This window comes from Tachypleus tridentatus, chromosome 12, assembly GCF_004210375.1.
Source record: "Tachypleus tridentatus isolate NWPU-2018 chromosome 12, ASM421037v1, whole genome shotgun sequence".
Lineage (NCBI taxonomy): Eukaryota > Metazoa > Arthropoda > Merostomata > Xiphosura > Limulidae > Tachypleus > Tachypleus tridentatus.
In genome coordinates this window covers 128,926,926-128,949,907 of record NC_134836.1, presented here as the reverse complement: position 1 = coordinate 128,949,907, position 22,982 = coordinate 128,926,926, and the positions used below count along the sequence as shown (strand labels likewise).

The window sequence follows — 22,982 nt, the reverse complement described above, 5'->3', positions numbered from 1 at the left end:
CATCCTTTCCAGGTGGGCCCCCAGTGGCACAGTAGCATGTTTGTGAACTTCTAATGATAGAAACTGGGTTTTGATACCCATGGTGGGCAAAGCATAGATAACCCATTGTGTAACGTTTTGTTTAATCTCCAACAAGTTCTTAATTTGAATATCACAGTGATTCTCCATGCCTTATTTCATTCACCATTTGAACTTCTGATGTCATGTTCTGAATATCACCTTTCTCTTATAATGCATTTTCTTCTGTTGTTGTCTGTTGGACTTTCATGTTTGGATATGCTTGCATTTCTTGTTCAAAGAACTCTTTACCATTCCACTTATGTTTTATCTCCTCATAATTCTTGTTTACTGTCCTTTTAAGTTGGGCCAGATGGTTAGGGTGCTTGACTTGTAATCAGGGGGTTAGGATTTGAATCCCCATCACACCAAACATGGTCACCCTTTCAGCCATGGGGAATTATAATGTGATGGTCAATACCACTATTCATTGGTAAGAGAGTAGCTCAAGAGTTGGCAGTGGATGGTGATGATTAGTTGCCTTCCCTTTAGTCCAATTAGGGACAGCTAGTGCAGATAGCCCTCGTGTAGCTTTGTACGAAATTCAAAACCAAACCTTTCAAGTTAAGCGTGACTTGTCTTTTTTGGTCGTTCTTTTCATTTCAGTGATCATTGAACAGGATCTTTGACTTTTCATAATTTTGTACATGGAACATCGATTCCTGTGCTGTTGGTTGGATTTAGTTTGTTCCAAATTCTTCTCTTAATTGTGGGAACAGGAGATGTTGCCTTATTTCTCAAATTGAGGAGTTTAAGATTTTTGTTTGTAATCCCATGCCAGGGAAGCTCAATTTTTATCAGGTTGAGAGAGGCTTGACAAGTCCCTTAATTCTGAATTTGGTTTGCTGCATTTTACACTTCTTCAGATGAGGTGAGTGTTTGTCCACTTTTGTGTTACTTGCCTTCTCTCTGTAATTCTGGTGGCTTGAAATGCAACATTCTGTAACTTTTAGGTTAAGTTTTACTCATAGCACATTACTAAACAAGATAAAATATAGAGCTGTTTTTTATGCCCTAGCCATTACACTGTGAATCTAAAGTTGGGTCCATATCCCTGTAATTTCAGTAAAGTGTGTCTGTCTGGTTTTAGCTTGGACATATTCCTCTAACAGTATTAGGGTTTTGCCTTAGAGGCTGGTCAACCTTTTCCACCCCAGAATTAGATTTCATGATTTCTGAGCCAAGAACATACCTGTTCCAGAAATGTGTTTACTCCACTTGTGTGCTATTAGTGCATCTCATTTTTGTACATCTCTTATCTGTGTATACACTTTTTGAGCAGTGTGAAGGTCCAGCAGTAGTTTGAAGGGATTATATATTTAGAAATAGCTGGTATGGGTAGAGTAAGCACTAGCAGAGGAGCGAACAATGTTTTGACCTTCATTATTCATCATCAGATTCACAAAGAAAGAAACAGTTACTGACCGGTAGCTGACCACATGTTTGGAGGCAGTTGTATAATTGAGTGTGGGAATGTAGAGGGCATGCTTAAATGTTGGATATATTTATTAATATAGGTATAAAGGTGTTCATTTGTATTGGTTTATTTTGGGCTTGAGTTGTTGTGTAAGTGAGGCTTCTTTAATTTTGCATTTGTTTATGTTTGTTTCTTTATTTAGCATTTGGGTGTTTTCTATGGTTATGCTGTGTTTATTTGATTTGCAGTGTTCGAAAACATGTGAAGGTGACTTTTTGTGTTCTTTGAATCTGGTTTCCATTTTTCTACTTGTTTCTCCAATATAGAAGTCGTGGCAGTTATCACAATTTTTTTTTTATAAATAATGTTGGTGTTGTGTTTGTCAGTGTAGTTTTTACATAGTATAGGCCTCAGTTTTGTGCCTGGTGTTAGAATAAATTTGGTACTAACTGGAGTGTCATGTTTTGTTACTAGTTTTTGCCAGATGTTGGTTATTTTTCTGTTGATGTTGGGAATATATGGTATGTAGCAGTATATGGTTTCCTGATGTTGGAATATATTTACTTTTGTTGGTTGATTTTGCTTTTTGTCTAGGTGTGTGCATATAATGTTCTCTGCAGTTTGCAGAGGAAACTTGTTGATGTTGATGAAGTATTTTTTTATTTTGTCTAATTCGTCATAATTTTATCTGGTGAGCATAGTCTTATGGCTGTGTTTATTTGGTCTCATAGTATGTTGAGTTTTTGTTTTGTTTTGTGTGCTGAGTCCCAAGAAATGTATAGTCCAGTATGGGTGATTTTTCGGTGGATTCCTGTTTTAAATTGTGTGTCAGTTTTTGTAATTTTGAGGTTAAGAAATGATATTTGATTGCTTTCTTCCTGTTCACATGTGAAGTTAATGTTGGGATGTATGGAGTTAATGTGATTGAAAAAATTAAGTATGTGTTTTGTGGATGTGAATCCTACAATCGTGTCATCTACATATCTGTACCAGTATAGTGGTGAATGTAATATTGTGTTAATTGCTTGTGTTTCAACTTGTGTCATAAAAATATTGACTAGAACTGATGATACTGGATTGCTCATGCTTAGGCCATTTTTTTGTATATAGTTCTGGTTGTTGAACCTTAATCAACTTAATCACAAAGCCTTAAAGGCCAGTTTCGATGCCATATCCCTCTTTTCAGTAGTCCCAATCACTGAAGCCTGCAAGGTGGCCCGAGAACTCTATATCCGAGACCCAAACCCATTAATAGGCATTCCCAGCAACCAATTAGCAACCCTCATAGAATTCACCAGGATGAAGAACAACTTCATGTTTAGCATATGTATCTGGAAAGGAGGTGCATTGATGTTGGTAAAGGAAATCACAAGATTTAACTTGTTTTGAGCAATATAACATGGTAAATGGCTGGAGCATGTTACATCAGATTCCTACCAATGCTTAGATGGACAGAGAAGAGAAATTTTCGTTGAAATAAAGCTGTAGTGTAGGGGAGGCAAATATTAACAGAAATACATTTTTTGTGCAGGAAAATATTAACTTTCTTTACTCAATCCACCTTTCTGAGACAGGTATGTGTACCCAAGTGGTGTATTATGTGTACCCAAGTGGTGTATTATGTGTACCCAAGTGGTGTTTTAAGTGCACCCAAGTGGTGTTTTATGCATACCCAAGTGGTGTTTTATGAGTACCCAAGTGGTGTTTTATGCGTACCCAAGTGGTGTTTTATGCGTACCGAAGTGGTGTTTTATGCGTACCTAAGTGGTGTTTTATGCGTACCCAAGTGGTGTTTTATGCGTACCCAAGTGGTGTTTTATGCGTACCCAAGTGGTGTTTTATGCGCACCCAAGTGGTGTTTTATGTGCACCCAAGTGGTGTTTTATGTGCACCCAAGTGGTGTTTTATGCGCACCCAAGTGGTGTTTTATGCGCACCCAAGTGGTGTTTTATGTGCGCCCAAGTGGTGTTTTATGCGCACCCAAGTGGTGTTTTATGTGTGCCCAAGTGGTGTTTTATGCGGGCCCAAGTGGTGTTTTATACGTGCCCAAGTGGTGTTTTATGCGTGCCCAAGTGGTGTTTTATGCGTGCCTACCTACTGTGTTTCCCATGTACTCTTTGCTACACATACCTACCTTCATCCTGTTCCTATTGCTTGTTCTTCCTCTGTCCGTGGACTTCATTGTTTTCAGTTTCATCTGTGACTATTGTTTGGGGATCAAGAACAATAGTTTTTTCTTGGGCTATGGATTATCATTGTCATATACATGTCATATGACCAGTTGTTACTGTGTATTATACTGTAATATACATGTCACATGACCAGTTGTTACTGTGTATTATAGTTTAATATACATGTCATATAACCAGTTGTTACTGTGCATTACAGTTTAATATACATGTCATATAACCAGTTGTTACTGTACATTACAGTTTAATATACATGTCATATAACCAGTTGTTACTGTGCATTACAGTTTAATATACATGTCATATAACCAGTTGTTACTGTGCATTACAGTTTAATATACATGTCATATAACCAGTTGTTACTGTGCATTACAGTTTAATATACATGTCATATAACCAGTTGTTACTGTGCATTACAGTTTAATATACATGTCATATAACCAGTTGTTACTGTGCATTACAGTTTAATATACATGTCATATAACCAGTTGTTACTGTGCATTACAGTTTAATATACATGTCATGTAACCAGTTGTTACTGTACATTACAGTTTAATATACATGTCATATAACCAGTTGTTACTGTGTATTGTAGTTTAATATACATGTCATATAACCAGTTGTTACTGTGCATTACAGTTTAATATACATGTCATATAACCAGTTGTTACTGTGCATTACAGTTTAATATACATGTCATATAACCAGTTGTTACTGTGCATTACAGTTTAATATACATGTCATATAACCAGTTGTTACTGTGCATTACAGTTTAATATACATGTCATATAACCAGTTGTTACTGTGTATTACAGTTTAATATACAGGTCATATAACCAGTTGTTACTGTGTATTACAGTTTAATATGCATGTCATATAACCAGTTGTTACTGTGTATTACAGTTTAATATACACGTCATATAACCAGTTGCTACTGTGTATTACAATTTAATATACATGTCATATAACCAGTTGTTACTGTGTATTATGGTTTAATATGTACACACAGTTTTATGTGTATATATATTTAACTGCAAAAGGCTAGCATAAAATTTTCTTTTTTTTTCAGTCAAGCCAAAGACAACAACACCACAACCTGTCATTACAAGTGAGCTTTTTAGTATGTTATATGTACGGAAAATTAGCAGTTGTTGTTATGTACTCTAGTTTAATACATATATAATAAACATACGTATCTCAGAATAGCTGGTATGGGTATTAACCTTAAGATTCTTAAGGTTCTTAACCTGAAGATGACCTAGGAAGGTTGAAACATTGTTCTTTCCTAATCAGTAAAAGTGTTAATACCCATATCAGCTGTTCTGAGATATATTTTAATTTCAAGTGGGTTTCTCATCATCCAGGATATAATTACTATGATTACTGTGCCAGTCAATTATACTGTTAAAAATTTAATAATTTTTTATACTTTATATTTGTAACAACTACTAGTGTTACATATATCTCAGTTTTATGATGGTTCACTCAACAAATTCTGACGTGTCTTCTGTTATACAATTACAGTTTTATATTCCTCAAAATTTCACTTATAATTAAAGAGTGTTGAGTACATTGTTAAGCTTAATTATTTTTGTATATTATTAAAAACATCTATTACAAGACTAAACTCTTACTGTTTTCTAGCTTCTCCATGTCCTTTAACTCAAGTTTATGATGACTGTGGTTACCGCTGCAATCAGACTTGCCAGTCTTTTTTTAACCTTCTTGTCAAGGAACAAAAGTGTGTCCTTGGAACTCCTTCAGACCTGTGTATTCCAGGATGCCGACCTACCAAAACCTGCAGTGCCCCCTATGTCTGGAGAGACTATTCCACATGTGTGCGTAAGGAGGAGTGCACTTGTGTTTTGCCTGATGGAACAATTCTATCTGTAAGTTATGAGAGAATATCTATTGATGATGGTCTTTAAGATGACAGATACTACTTTTGGTGCATGTCTTAAGATTGCTTTATCATAAACATTGATATACATGGCTTTGTTTGACTATTTAATCATGATCATAGTTTTGCCACTTAAGTCATCATCAGGTTCCAATTATCAGTTACTATAATTTGTACTAAACATTTGCAAGATTGTTGAAGGAAATGTATATAAGATGGCTTACGTATAGACATATATGGATGTAAGAAACAATATTCAATCAATAGATTTTGTGAGACCATTGCAAACTTTTTCTCACACATTGGTATATTAAGGTTATTTTAATTGGAGCATTTATTTTCTTGTATATGGAATTTGTTCATATTAATCATATATTTACTCTCCTGATTGCTTTTTGTAAAATTTATTTTAAAGAGATTTTGTAATAGAGATTTAGTTCTCTGTGTTCCAGAATCATTATCTGTATTAAACGCTCTACAAAACGTTTTAGGTAGAAAAGAACAATCTTCATTTATTTTTGATTATTGTATTCAGTTTTATATTTTATATTGTCAACAACTCTTTAAATACTTAACCTAACATTTATCTCACTGGAAAGTTTTTGATTAATATATCTAGTGGTATTTAGAGATGTGATTAATTATTAGGTAGGAGTATATATTGTATTATGCTTAATATACATATATGTGATAAATAATATGAATGCTAAAGACAAATACAGATGTGACTTTGAATCTGTCTATTAATTCACCATGTGTATGATATCACAAACTTAAAGGATGAAGTCATTTGTTTTGTGATCACGAGTGTCCTTTCATGAAATTTCTGTTGATTGATCAGCAGTTTAATTACATATAATAATTTAAACTGTAACTTGTAGTTTCTGTTTTTAATTATCTCAGAAAATCTACCAAGTACCCAGTTGGTAAACCTAAATTATATTGGTTTCTTATTGAGTACTATTTCAAGCTCATTTAGAACAACAATAATTTGTAGATACTTTTTGATATTTGGATATATTTTTCACTTTTCCATGAAGCCTGGTAGAGTTATTGACTATAATTGCCAGAAGTGCCAATGTCAAGACAATCATTTAATATGTATACCAATACCCCACTGTGGAGAAACGCCCACTAAAGAGGGTGAGTACCAAATACATTGAAATACAAGTAACTTTAGTACGTATGAACCTGGAAAACATGTCACACTTCACTCAGGAAGGTAATTTATACTAATGAAACTTGCCACAGTAAACCTACCAATCTGTGTATGTACCTGATTAAGGAAGATAATTTCTTATACTGGATTAAGATATTGTTATCTTACTGTTTTTTGTATGCACATACCTGTGAAGGAAAATTTTTCCAAATGAAACTTGCCATTTCAGTTGTAACTGGAAAGGGTAGTTGCAGGTGATAAGTTAAATGGAAATAAAAACATGTTTGTTTCAAAGAAACCATTTAGGAACTTTAATTACATCTGACCTGTTACATCTTTAATTACATCTGTTCAGAAACCTGCCATAAAATCTTCAATCACAATATTAAACTATACTTGCTACTATACCTTTAGAACTAATATATATAGTTTTATAGATTAACAATTTATTGTTTTAATGAATTGTATGACTCAAGCTACCAAGTAAAGCTTAAATGTTTACAATCTAGTATTTAAACTTTATTTAGGGTTAAACATATCTAATGTTATGATAAGTATCTAGTAAGTATTAAGTAAGGGTTAAACATATCTAATGTTATGATAAGTATCTAGTAAGTATTAAGTAAGGGTTAAACATATCTAATGTTATGATAAGTATCCTGAGCTAACTTAAACCTAGTGGCTATGACATATTAATTTATCTAATGAATTTCCATCTTGCTCAAAAACTAGCAGAATTTAGGGGTATAATTTCAAATACATTATTAATTGTTTATTGGACTTTTAAACACTTTTTTGAAACTGTCTATTTAACAAAATCCTCATGGGTATAACATTTTGTTGTTACAGGATTCTTTGAAATTTACTAATTGTACAAAAACTTAAACAAAAATACGACCAGTGTTTCATGTAATTCTTTACAAGGAGGTTTTGGAGATTTTTCAAATAAAATTAAAAATGTTTCAGATGAAGAATAATATTTTGTAATTTTAACATATGTATTATAATTTATCTTGAATGAGTCTCAGATTTATTATGTTAATTTATGATAATTTCAAATAGCCAGAAACTTTAATTTTAATTTATAAGATAATTAAATGTTGACATGTATCAAATAATGATATTTTCCAACAAGATTGGTACTCACAATTTTCATTCTTAACTCAAATATATTTTAATACACAAACAACAATACAGTTTATAATAATTACAAATACCAATTTATATACAAAACATAGAAATATATACAACATAGAAAAATACTGAGTCTTCTATCTGCTCTAGAACTGAAACTTTTATCAACATTCATGAAGAGCAAATTAATCTGTGTTGATACACAAGTACACTTCCCTCAAAGGGAAGCTAGCTAGCTGCTTCACTAAGGACACATAAGTGTTTCACAAACAAAAAATATCTAATTTCATCATAGAAATACTAACATGTGAAGTTAATTCTCTGAAGTTAGATGGTTTATAATGTTTGAAATCTATAAACGCTCCTAGTCAAATATCTTTAGTTTTTCAATTAATAAGTGTTTATCACAGTTGTAGCTTTCGAGGATTACAGTATACTAACTGTAACAAATCAACAATATTATACTGTCTCTCCACATGTTGCAAGGTTCTCGAAAGTTCATCTTGCAACAATGTAAAACATATATTGTGGCACTTTTCCAATACAAATTTAACATTGTAAGTAACATACATTTCTAGATATATTTCAAACTGAAACGATAATAAATATATAACAGTAAATCCATTACACATGAAAATCACTTTGCACTTTTAGCAGTCAATCTTTAATTCCATGTATACGGACATATTTTTAGTAAATATATTTAATTAAAAACTTCCAATTTATTTCTCTGCAAACGACATAATATTTATTGAAATTTTGCCAAATTTTTGAACATACATTAAGTACTTTGAGAGCAGTAGTATGTATACCATAAAGATTCCATAGTGTTTACAATGTTGAGCAGTATACATAAGCCATTTTTTTCATAAATTTTATGTAAAAATTCACTTGTTTTAAATTTAACATAATGGATTTATGATCATTCAAGTATTTAGTAAAATTTATAGAAAGTAAATTTTCAAGAGAAGTTAAAAGTAACATAATCGCTTTCATTAAGTGTTACATTAAGATAATTGGAGCTTTCCACTTGATATGTTTTCTCCACAGTATTCACTCAACCAACACCAACTCATGCTGAACAAAATAGGTGCTGGACAAATTGGATCAATATTGATTCCCCATTATCAGGAAGTGGCGACATGGAAGATCTAACAGAAATTCGATTGAAATATAGTTTATGCTCTAACCCTCTGGCAATTGAATGTAGAGTGGTTTCAAGTAAGTGTTGTCAAAAGACATAGTTACAATGTCGTAATTATTTTAAAATAAATGGTCACCTCCAAACTTTTTTCACAATTATTTTATTAGTATTGTCATAAACAGTACAACTGTTGCATTATCTCATTCTTTCTTGTTTATCTTTTACTTTTGTTCTGTTTGTTTTCAGACTTTTTATCCAAAAATTAGATGTTTGTTACTGTGTACACATTTAAAGTGTTTATTGTTGCTGTTACTGACTGTGTACACATTTGAAGTGTTTATTGTTGCTGTTACTGACTGTGTATTCATGTGAAGTGTTTATTGTTGCTGTTACTGACTGTGTACACATGTGAAGTGTTTATTGTTGCTGTTACTGACTGTGTACACATGTGAAGTGTTTATTGTTGCTGTTACTGATTGTGTGTTCATGTGAAGTGTTTATTGTTGCTGTTACTGACTGTGTACACATGTGAAGTGTTTATTGTTGCTGTTACTGACTGTGTACACATGTGAAGTGTTTATTGTTGCTGTTACTGACTGTGTATACATGTGAAGTGTTTATTGTTGCTGTTACTGTTGTACTAAAATTTGTAAATTTTTATTAAAAAACTTCTAAAAAGCAAGAAAAGATTAAACAAATGAAATTATTCTTTGTTTGGATGATTGAAATGGTACAGTGAACTTAAGAGACTTTTTTCCACATTTAATAAAAGTTTTTCAGATAAATGATGATGAATTCAATTGTAACATTGTTCTAAACTCTGATGTACTTGCTGTAGACTTCAGAGACTAGTAAATTCCTTTTTACCATAACTGCTTAGAGGCTTAAAATTTTAACCTGCATAATACAACCTTGAAGCTATTTACACAAGCATTGTTTCCTGATTAAATTACATTCTACAGTCTCACACCTGTCTAGGCTGTAACTAAGTGTATAATATAAGTGTGGCCTTACACTTGCTAAGGCTATCACTGACTGTTTAATATAATTACCTTGCTGTTTGTGCCATTGTTCTTGCTAGACAAGCACTAACACTGTAATATTAATACCTTGCTGTCTCACACTTGATAAGGTTGTCACTGACTATTTAATCTGATTACATTGCTGTATGTGGCTTTACACTTGCTAGACGAACACTAACTCTATAATATTAATAACTTGCTGTTTGTTGTCCCACACTTGATAAGGTTGTCACTGACTATTTAATCTGATTACATTGCTGTATGTGGCTTTACACTTACTAGACAAGCACTAACACTGTAATATTAATACCTTGCTGTTTGTTGTCCCACACTTAATAAGGTTGTCACTGACTATTTAATCTGATCACATTGCTGTATGTGGCTTTACACTTGCTAGACAAGCACTAACACTGTAATATTAATACCTTGCTGTTTGTTGTCCCACACTTGATAAGGTTGTCACTGACTATTTAATCTGATTACATCGCTGTATGTGGCTTTACACTTGCTAGACAAGCACTAACACTGTAATATTAATACCTTGCTGTTTGTTGTCTCACACTTGATAAGGCTATCACTGAATGTGAATGATTTAGACATTGTATTATCATTGAATATTGTTAGACATGTTGCCACAAGAGTTGATGAGCTATAAAAGGACATTATTACTTTTACAGGTAAAGAAAGCTCTGTAGATGCTGGTCAGAATGCAGAATGTGATTTAAAAACTGGACTGCATTGTTGGAACAATGTAAATGGAGATGAAGGATGTTATGATTATGAAATCAGACTTCTTTGTCCTTGTCCTGGTAGATATTTGTTTTTATTTTTAATAATATCTGAGTCATACATTTCTATATCTTAAACATTTCTTGACGAAAAATTACTCTCCACAAGCTCAGTTGTAGAATACCTACATTGTAAGTAAACTTTATTTCTCTGGAACATTTACAGACACTGTAGCGTGTTTTCAGCTTTTTAGGTACAACTATGAAAATATTAAAAGAAAGGTATAAGCATAATAAATCTTACTCAAAAGTTACAGTATTTCAGCATGAACATAAATCAACATTAGAATTAGAAATTACTTTTAAGTTCTAACTTGTCAGTTGTTAAGCATTTAATATTTTTTATCTACATTAGTCTAAGTGTGTATAATTTTGAATCTCTTATCTTCAAGCCAGTGTTTTTTTTGTTCTATATAATGCTCATATATGTGTGAGGGTGGTTCTGGTGTGTTCCATAATTCTTTCATATCTATAAGGTATGGTGGTTCTGGTGTGTTCCATAATTCTTTCATATCTATAAGATATGGTGGTTCTGGTGTGTTCCATAATTCAGTAATCTTGAACTATGATGTTTCTGATGTGTTCCTCAGTCCTGTTATCACATTACTTACACATTTCAAGTATAGTAATTATATTCTGACAGGCTACTGATCTTCAAATACTTGCCTGCCATATTGGGGCAGATATGGCTAGCAACAGGAGTTCTAAACAGTGAACAAGTGAATGGTTCATTTATTGCCTACATACAATGGTACATTTACAAAATAGATGCAGGAGCAACAGAACTTAGTGAGGGACCTTAAAAGACCAATAGAGGAGGAGAATTGGGAAACCAAGGACCAATTAGTGAGCTGGCAAATGACATGTTTCTGCCAGCCATTATGATCGATTACCACAATATTAGGGAAAACAAATGTTTAACTTCATACCATATGCTGACCCAAAAGTTTGGATGACCATTGCAGTTTGACACAGCAGTAGCATTTGTTATGAACACTACAGCTCTCAGTGGATCAGTAACCATTACAATGCACAAACTGTGCTGACAGCTCACCCAAAATTATCCACATACATACAACACATCCCTGTCACCAATGTACACATGAAAGGTAACACAGCATACCATGCTAAAGAGGAACAGTTCCTGTATCTAGTGGTAGGAGTGCTTGAGATTCAGACAAAAACATTGAGAGAGGTTAACATTCCGCTTTCCATTCTGTATAAACAATTCTTCTACAGCTTTACATTTCTCTTTCCACAGTATAACAACCAACCTTATACAGGTATATGCTATCTTCTCCACATTATAACAACCACCTTATACAGATTCACATTCTCTTCTCCACATTATAACAACTAACCTTATGCAGATTCACATTCTCTTCTCCACAGTATAACAATCAACCTGATACAGGTTTGTTTTCTTCTCTGCAATATAACAACCAACCTTATACAGATTTATGTTCTCTTCTCCACAATATAACAACCAACCTTATACAGGTTTGTGTTCTCTTTTCCACAATATAACAACCAACCTTATACATGTTTGTGTTCTCTTCTCTGCAATATAACAACCAACCATATACAGGTTTATGTTCTCTTCTCCACAATATAACAACCAACCTTATACAGGTTTATGTTCTCTTCTCCACAATATAACAACCAACCTTATACAGGTTTATGTTCTCTTCTCCACAATATAACAACCAACTTTATACAGGTATACGTTCTCTTCTCCACAGTATAACAACAAACTTTATACAAGTTTAAATTCTCCTCTGCACTATATAGCACCCAATCTTATCCAGATTTAGATTCCTCTCTTCCATAGTATAAGAACCAATCTTATCCAGATTTAGATTCCTCTCTTCCATAGTATAAGAACCAATCTTATCCAGATTTAGATTCCTCTCTTCCATAGTATAAGAACCAATCTCATCCAGATTTAGATTCCTCTCTTCCATAGTATAAGAACCAATCTCATCCAGATTTAGATTTCTCTCTTTCATAGTATAAGAACCAATCTCATCCAGATTTAGATTCTCTCTCTAGTCCATAGATATTTCTCTCTTTCATAGTATAAGAACCAATCTCATCCAAGATACCAATCTTATCCAGATTTAGATTCCTCTCTTCCATAGTATAAGAACCAATCTTATCCAGATTTAGATTCCCCTTTCCACAGTGTAACAACAAACTTTATCCAATTTTATTTTCTATTATCCACAGTATAATAGCAAATTTTGTTCAACATAAAGCTATCAAAAGAGATCATGCACTCAACTTTTTCTTCACCTGTCAATGGAAGCAAACACAAAAATATTTACAAGAGGAGCAGCAGAACAGTGATATCAAAAAGAGTTTGAAAGTAGGTGGTTAAGTCCAGACTGAGTTCATGTAGACAAGGCATGACCCATGCCATGCAGATATGGCAAGAATTACTATGGAATAGATTTCTGTGCTCCCTGCAATACACCTAGGTAATGGGTAGTGTTACCAAATTATTAACTGATACCTTTACCAAATCCTTACCCAATAGCCTTTATGATGGCAGTGATCCTTCATATAGCTTCTTTGGCAAAGAAAACAATAGCTGGAAAATTTTTTTATGAAACTGAACCTCTGTTACTCTTATCTTTAGATTAGTAACCTAATCCTAACTTGTTATACCTGAAGATGTCTGTTCTATTGAACAAAGAGTACTTGAGAATACCAACAACAGAACAAGTTAGAAAAATTTAATTATTAGTTTCATACAAGAATATTAAATTATTTGAAGACAATAAATTAATAAGTTTGACTATTAATCTTTTAGAAACTTCTACTAATTTCCCAGCTATTCTTCTTAATATATTTTGTAGTTTGACTGTTAATCGTTTAGAAACTTCTACTGATTTCCCAGCTATTCTTCTAAATATATTTTGTAGTTTGAGTGTTAATCGTTTAGAAACTCCTACTGATTTCCCAACTATTTTTTTAAATATATTTTGTAGTTTGACTGTTAATCTTTTAGAAACTTTTACTAATTTCCTAGCTATTCTTCTAAATATATATTTTTTTATTATTTCTGCTTTTCATAAAGATAAATTAAATTTTTAACTTTATAATGGCAAAGCAGTTGTTACAGTTTTGTGTTTGGTTAAATTTAGTTTAAAGATGAACATTAAACTGAAGGCATTATCTAATTACTGCTCTATGTTGTTGACTTTAGATTTATAAATACTTAATGTGAACTGAAGGCATTGTCTAAGTACTGTAGTACCTCATTGAATCTCATTTATAGATAAGTACCTAATATGATGGTGTTTTTTTCAGTACATTTTGAACTTAAGTTATAGATGAGTATTTTAAACAGAAGGTATTGTTGATTTTAGTTTGTAGTAAGAGCTGAAGGCACTGTGCTTTAATGTAACAAAAAGATATGGCACACTTACAGGATAAAATATTTTGGATTTTGCTAACATTATAGATTGTATTAAAGTCATGTATTAGTGGTTTATCTTTGCAAATAGTTACTTGTGTTCCTGTGCATACACACTTTGACTCTTGAGACATTGGTTTGCTTGTAGCCTTGAAAACTTAACATCCATGTGCAGTGGAAGGTCATTGGAAACTACTTCAAAAATTAACTTATCCATCCATTTTCACAAACATATTTTATTGAAATATATACTGCAAAAGTAGCCATAATTATCAACCATAAACTTATTAAACTGATCAAATCATTGGTCATAATCCTGACCATCAAATTGAGCAACAGAAGAATTTATTCCCAGGTTACCACAAAACCTAATACAGTATTCTGATTTTATTCTCTGTATAAGTAATTCAGTATTTTATCACTTAACATTTATTGTCCTTATTGCATCAATTATCATTCTTTATTTTCTTCCAGGCAGCACCACTTCAACTTCTTTCCTCAGCACTACTACCCCTCAACCAACCTGTACAAGTGGTTGGACAAAGTGGTTTTCATCTCATATCGTTGATGGTAAAGGAGATTATGAAACACTTCAGAATATCCAATCAAAAGGCTTTAAGTTACCTTGTGAAAGTAATATGATTACAGCAATAGAATGTAGGCCAATTGGAATTCCATCTGGTGTACCAAAACAAAATATTGTTTGTGATATTAAATTAGGATTTATTTGTGAAAATCGGCAAGGGAAGGGAGGCCAAACCTGCTATGATTATGAAGTACGTTTTCTTTGTGAATGTGAAGGAACTACAGTTACTGCAGAAGTAACAACAGGTATTGTGTAGTTCTAGTATTCCTATTCTATTAATATTTGTATCAGTTTACAGTTACAAAATGTGCAAATGGAATGTAGCATCTGTAAAATATGAAATAATATTTACACATAACACTTTAACTTTTTATAACATGTTATAACATCAGATTATACTTTATTATGCAACTTTTGTAACTTGTAACGCTACATATGATATTTAAATACTATCCATGACTTGCAACACGTTTGTGGTAGTGCCCTACACTTCAATTTTCTTTATTCATCATTTTCACACATGACATTTAAGTTATACTTCCTTGTATGCATGTTAACTCAATAAATCCTGGTCTATGTGAAAAACAATCAGGTAATCAGACAAAATTACCTGGGCATACATAACTTTATTTAATAAAACTACACTTAAAGTAAACAATAAAGTAACGATGTCCAGAGTATGAAACCGTCTTTAGTGTATGGCAAGTTGGAACAAGCTCACAAAAAATACAAATAATAACACCTGTTGTGAAGAAAAAAGTATCTAACACGTATTTATAGCAGTCTGTGTGATGAAGACAAACTTGTCTGAATGTTTGTTCACAAAGTGAACAAACTGTGCATGCATATTTTAGAGCTAAGGAAGTTAAGAAAGCCCATAGAAATTGCATTTTGTGTGAGATTTATTTTGTTTCAGGAAAGTATAGACAGGTTAGGTGTTGTTCACATAAAATACTTTGTAAATAAAAAAAAAGTTGAAACTGAAGCCAGTCATCACATGATGACAATGTCATTATGCTGTGTAGCATGCTTGTTCCATTTAAAACTTTTACTAAGTAAAAATACAGCTGATGTATTCTGAATGGAAAAGCCAATGTGCAGTCCAGACTTCTTAGGCAAAGGCCTATCTGTTGAATGCAAAATTTCTTGTACATCTCTCAAAGTTCCATACAGACAAAAGCAACTGTATATTTCATATCGGTGCTGCGTTTTGAATCTTAAAAGGTTGATATGATATTTTGATATGTTTCTTTTTTAATATGCAACATTGTGCATATAATACATTTATATGCTAATTTTGTGGCAGGTAACATCACACACTGTACTTTAATATGTTGTTTTTTTAACACATGATAACATTAGACAAAAATAGCTGCTTGTTAGTATGTAATGCCACATATTATATTCAAATATGAAAATTTTCTAATGTGTAACATAATATATAGTACATTTATGTTCTGTTTTTTTTTAGCATATGACATTACATATAATATTTTAATGTGCTGTTTATGTAATTCAGAACATATTATACAGTAGTTTAATATACTGTTTAATTTAACCTGTTGACTGCCGCTACGGCAGCTCCTATGCTGGTTTTTTTTCAGCAAAATTGAGTAATTTTTAAAACAAAGGAAATAAACAACAAATGCTATTTGTTCTCTAAGCAAAACTTATAGTAGTACACAAAATGAAGAAATATGAACAAAACATGAACAGGTTAATTTGTAACGTCGCATTATAGTTTGACATGTTTATGTAATTATAACACCTTTATGGCACTGAACAGGTTATATTTATGTAATCTGTAACACCTTATTATAGTTTGACATGTTTATGTAATCTATAACACCTTTTATAATACTCTGATATTACGTTTATGTAATCTGTAACACCTTTTATAACACTTTGATATCACGTTTATGTAATCTGTAACACATTTTATAATACTTTGATATTATATTTATGTAATCTGTAACACCTTATATAATACTTTGATATTATATTTATGTAATCTGTAACACCTTTTATAATACTCTGATATTACGTTTATGTAATCTGTAACACCTTTTATAATACTCTGATATTACGTTTATGTAATCTGTAACACCTTTTATAATACTCTGATATTTTGTTTGTGTAAGAAACTTTAGCTTATTTAGACTGCACAATAAATTTCTCTTATGCATTAAGCCAACTTGCTAAAGAGTTTATGTATGCCAAACAATTTTTCCTTTAAGTTGTATATTGTGTTAGTTTTTTTGTGACTAAAGAAGTTCCCAGTAATACAGTTTAGTTGAAGTTTATGAACAATTCATCATGATATATGTGTACATATACTAAGACCGTATCTGTTGTAACAGTCTATAGCTAGCCAGTGACTTTTTAGGTTTAAAATATCATGCTAGATTAACTTCCAACATGAATCATGACTTGAAAATAAATAATAGAAAGTATACATAGTTTAGACTGGAATATAAACATTATTTATTTGTTTATCTAATTAACCTAGGTTATTTTAAATAAAATCATTTGATCTAATGTGTTTCTCTACAAATTTTGAAGTTATTTGTGTAATTTTTGCAGAGTCTTCTGTAACCTCTCCATTAGTTACTACAGTAGTGATTGTCCCAACAACTCCATCAGTACTTCGTAAGTTTGATCTTTCTTATTTTTTTAAGTAACCAGAACATAGGCTAGTGAAGATAAAATATGCTCTAAATGTTTCAAGATACTCTTTTAAAATACACAGGTCTGTAAAATTAAACATTTCAAAACTGATTAAATTATATAAAAAATAAGAAATGGATATCTTTTAAAGTATACAGGTCTGTAAAATTAAACATGCCAACACTGATTAAATTATATACAAAATAAGAAATGGATATCTTTTAAAGGACAGTTATGAGATGTGTTCAGTTTTGAAATAAAGTTTATTGATTAATCTCTTATGAACATATTATTGATTGTCACTCTTCTGTTCTACTAGTAAAGAAAACTGTTAATATGATAAAATTCATCACAGTGCACTGGGATCTTAGTATCTGGTTTAAGGAAATGTGCTAACAAATGATACAGATATTATGAGAAGGTGTATTCTGTTAATAAGATAGTATTAACGTAGCACAATAAGCAGGGCAATTGTAATAAAATTATAATGAGATGTTTTGTAAACTTATATTTCTTTTAGTATGTGTTTAATGTTTACTATGTTACCTAAATTTATATTTTAGAAATTTAAGTACATTTTTACTTTTGGGGTACAGATGCTATATTGTAATAACATAGGCATTAATGATTGTAGCATTTTACATATCCAATATCACTGTGGTTATACCTTGATAAAATGAAATTCTTTTCTGATACTGCATTAAGTCCAGACACTGAGCAAGTAGACATAATTCTAGGTACTGACCGTATAAAAATAAGTCTAGACATTGAGTATATAGAAATAAGACTAGCTACTGAGCATTTAAGGATTACAATGAGATACCTAAAATGTAGGGATTTCATCCAAGCATTGAATATCGAGGACTTACATCCATGTATTGAATATCAAGGGCTTACATCCAAGCATTGAATATCGAGGGCTTACATCCATGTATTGAATATCAAGGGCTTACATCCAAGCATTGAATATCGAGGACTTACATCCATGTATTGAATATCGAGGGCTTACATCCATGTATTGAAAATTGAGGGCTTACATCTATGTATTGAATATCGAGGGCTTACATCCATGTATTGAATATTGAGGGCTTACATCTATGTATTGAATATCGAGGGCTTACATCCAAGCATTGAATATCGAGGGCTTACATCCAAGCATTGAATATCGAGGGCTTACATCCATGTATTGAATATCGAGGGCTTACATCCTTACATCCAAGCATTGAATATCGAGGGCTTACATCCAAGCATTGAATATCGAGGGCTTACATCCAAGCATTGAATATCGAGGGCTTACATCCAAGCATTGAATATTGAGAGCTTACATCCATGTATTGAATATCGAGGGCTTAAATCTATGTATTGAATATCAAGAGCTTACATCCATGTATTGACTATGAAGGGATTACATTCATTTACTAAGTATTTAGAAATTAAGCTTAGATACTCAACATTCTGGAATTATATCCAGATAATAAGCATTTAGGGATTGCATCCAGATGCTAAGCATTTTGAAATTAACCCTCTCACCCTGGGTATCCAATACTGTGCATGACCCAGAGTTTCTTATACTCAAAACTTTGTATAACTATATTTTATCCATGTTATACCAATTAGTATTGTATAAAATCATAGTTAACAATCCATATTGTATTTGTATAAAATCATAGTTAACAATCCATATTGTATTCATATAGAATCATAGTTAACAATCCATATTGTATTCGTATAAAAGTTCTTAATTCTACAATGAAATATGTTTAAAAATCTTGAATTTCCTCTCATATTACAAATATGACACATATTCACTAGGTCTCTTCTTCCTTTTATTTACAATCTTTTTTAAAAGTATAAAATTAAACATATTATTCACTGTAACATTGTTTTTGCTCAAACAAACTGTAAATTCTGTAGTCTTCAATTTTGTTTGGTTACAGAGCTGTCAGTAGATAATCAGAACCTTTCTACCACACCTATCTGTCACATTCTCTCTCTTTTAGGTTATTTTAAGAGTTCTCTCTTATGGTTAATTTATATTACATAAACCCAATAGAAAGGCAAGGATTTCACCTATTAAATAACATATCATACAACACTATATTCTTAAGAAATGATAGTCAGTTTTACTTAGAGTACAAGCAACATTCCTGTGAGAAACTTGAATAATTTGTAACAGTAAGAAAGCCAAAAATATTGTGATAGGTAAGGAAAATTAGCTACATTTTGTATGCTGTTAGTCTATGTTATTTGGTGCATTATTTAATTAGATAAACATTATTTAGTGTATTATTATCATTAGTATAAAAGAGTAGACTTGAAAAGAAAAAATAAGATTAGGTAAGTACTTTATTTCATGTTTATTCTTTATGTGTAATTATGAAAGTAACTAAAATGTAAAAATATGGATCTTTTTAGATCAGTTAAAATTAGATGAAATAAAGTAAGTAATAATATTATAATGTTTTCATGAGGTAAGCACACAAACAACAGATGGGTAACATAATTCGATAGTGTAATGTGAGCTGCATGTGCCCAGAGTGATTTAAAGCTTATAATGGCATAGATAGTAGTTAGACATGGCTCAAAGAGCAACCAGAAGAAGAAGGAGGGGGATAAAATATATATAAATAGATATACACCATTACAAGTTCAAAATAGAATATGTATATATATATATATATATATATACTATTACAAGTTCAAAATAGAATATGTATATATATATATACTATTACAAGTTCAAAATAGATTATGTATATATATATATACTATTACAAGTTCAAAATAGAATATGTATATATATATATATATATATACTATTACAAGTTCAAAATAGAATATGTATATATATATATATATACTATTACAAGTTCAAAATAGAATATGTATATATATATATATATATACTATTACAAGTTCAAAATAGAATATATATATATATATATACTATTACAAGTTCAAAATAGAATATGTATATATATATACATTAGTTCAAAATAGAATATGTATATATATATATATACTATTACAAGTTCAAAATAGAATATGTATATATATATATATATACTATTACAAGTTCAAAATAGAATATGTATATATATATATATATATACTATTACAAGTTCAAAATAAAATATATATATATAAATAGATATATACTGTTACAAGTCTAAAATAAAAAATATATATGCACAAATAGATATACACTATTACAAGTTCAAAATAAGAATATATGTATAAATATATATATATATACACACTATTACAAGTTCAAAATTAAAAAATATATAAATAGATATGTACTATTACAAGTTCAAAATTAAAAAATATATAAATAGATATGTACTATTACAAGGTCAAAATTAAAAAATATATAAATAGATATGTACTATTACAAGGTCAAAATAAAAATATATATATATAGATATATACTATTACAAGTTCAAAATAAAATATATATTAATAGATATATACTATTACAAGTTCAACATAAAAATATATACGAGGGCTGTTCAAAAAATACGCGGACTGACGTCATAAAACAAAATGTACTTTATTTAGAAGTTACAGCTCTAAGACCCCTTCAAAGTACTCTCCTCCCCAATGCACACACTTATACCAACGGTGTTTCCACTTGTTGAAACAGTCCTGGTACGCTTCTTTTGTAATGTCCTACAGCTCCTTCGTCGCATTTGCCTTAATCTCGGGAATCGTCTCAAATCTTCTTCCTTTCAAGGGTCTTTTGAGTTTGGGGAACAAGAAAAAATCGCAAGGAGCAAGGTCAGGTGAGTAGGGGGGTGGGGAAGAACAGTGGTCGAGTGTTTGGCCAAAAACTCGCGAGTTCTGAGGCACAAATTTCACAGCAACGCGGTGCATCTTCAATTTTTTCGGTCAAAATCAAAAGATCCAACTGATATCCCACACTCTTCAGCAAGCTCCCTGACAGTGAGACGTCGATTTGCCCGCACCAGGGTGTTGATTTTGTCAACGTGTGGGTCGTCAGTTGACGTGGAAGGACGTCCAGGATGCTCATCATCTTCAATGGACTGTCGACCATCCTTAAAACGTTCATGCCACTTGAAACATGCCGTACGCTTCATAGCAACATCACCGTAAGCTGTGTTAAGCATAGCAAAAGTTTCAGTCGCAGATTTTCCAAGTTTAACACAAAATTTCACAGCAAGTTGTTGCTCCTTCAGGTCATACATTCTGAAATCTGCCAAACGAAAAAATTGCACTTCACTTAAAACTGCGTAGCTAATACACAAATGAAGATATCTGCAGTCAGGAAATGGCGTCATAATCAGCTGATCTGTGCGAACCTAGTGACACCAAGCGGATTTCCCTGGAACCAACTGGAGCCGCGCAATTACATAAAAAAAATGTTCTCAACCCAAACCAGCAGTGTTTACATATATCAGTACAAACCTACTTAAGATAAATGAGTGTACTTTCATGTTACAATCCGAAATAATTCCTGAAAGAGAAGGTAATTTAGGTTTATCAGGTCAATTAAACTGACCAATTCCAATGTCATATAGGGTAGAGGAAATAAATCTGCAAAGACTTTGACAACAAAGAGGTCACATGGTTAGTTAAGTTAGAAGTATTAAATCTACAAAGACTTTAAATGAGTACAAAGAGGTCTACAAAGACTGAGTTGGTTAAGTAAGAAGTATTAAACCTACAAAGACTTTAAATGAGTACAAAGAGGTCATGTGATTGGTTAAGTAAGAAGTATTAAATCTACAAAGACTTTAAATGAGTACAAAGAGGTCATGTGATTGGTTAAGTAAGAAGTATTAAATCTACAAAGACTTTAAATGAGTACACATGATTGGTTAAATTTTACTGACCTATACTAATAGAGTTAAACTTGGGTGCTGAGAATGGAGTGTTAAAAGTACAGGTACCAAACATGAAGGTTTTATGTCTGAATACTGATCATTGAGAAATTTAGTCCATGTATTGAGCATGTAGGATACCAATATTGTGTATGTATAGATTAAGGTGTGTAATGAATTTTGGCCAACATTTGAATATGTTGAGGTTGTGCTCACATATTGAACATTTAGTTGTTATTCAACTTTCTTTTATGTCCAAAAGTAAAGTGTTATTATTAATTGTTGTTAGTCAAAATAAAAAGTTTAAACTTAGAAGAATATATAAATAATGATATTTTCTAATTATTTTGGTTTATTAATTTAACTTAACTATGTTAAATCACATGGTCTATGGCAGGGGTTCCCAACCTTTTTGCACTCGCGACATGAAAATGTAATTGATGAAATAAAATTAATGTTATCCCAAGCTACTTCTAACAAGGCTACGTGACTCCCCTGCCAAGGCTTCGTGACCCCCCTGCCAAGGCTTTGCGACCCCACAGGGGGTCGCGACCCACAGGTTGGGAACCCCTGGTCTATGGGGTCAGTTATTCTGATGTTCATATATTTAATTTTTTAAAATCAAATTCAGAAGTATAGGTGTACAATATCAGT

General features: G+C 31.6%; 1 protein-coding gene across 4 annotated transcripts in view; it reads left to right on the top strand.

Moving 5' to 3' along the window:
• The window catches only part of LOC143234668 (mucin-5AC-like), a 121,207-nt gene that overhangs the window by 96,842 nt on the left and 1,383 nt on the right, over positions 1 to 22,982 (top strand). For all 4 annotated transcript variants that reach the window (XM_076472207.1, XM_076472206.1, XM_076472205.1 and 1 more), the window contains 7 exons: positions 4,733 to 4,771; positions 5,308 to 5,552; positions 6,604 to 6,706; positions 8,907 to 9,077; positions 10,700 to 10,831; positions 14,706 to 15,062; positions 17,401 to 17,466. In XM_076472207.1, the coding sequence (XP_076328322.1) occupies positions 4,733 to 4,771; positions 5,308 to 5,552; positions 6,604 to 6,706; positions 8,907 to 9,077; positions 10,700 to 10,831; positions 14,706 to 15,062; positions 17,401 to 17,466 (1,113 nt within the window). The remainder of the gene's footprint in view (positions 1 to 4,732; positions 4,772 to 5,307; positions 5,553 to 6,603; positions 6,707 to 8,906; positions 9,078 to 10,699; positions 10,832 to 14,705; positions 15,063 to 17,400; positions 17,467 to 22,982) is intronic.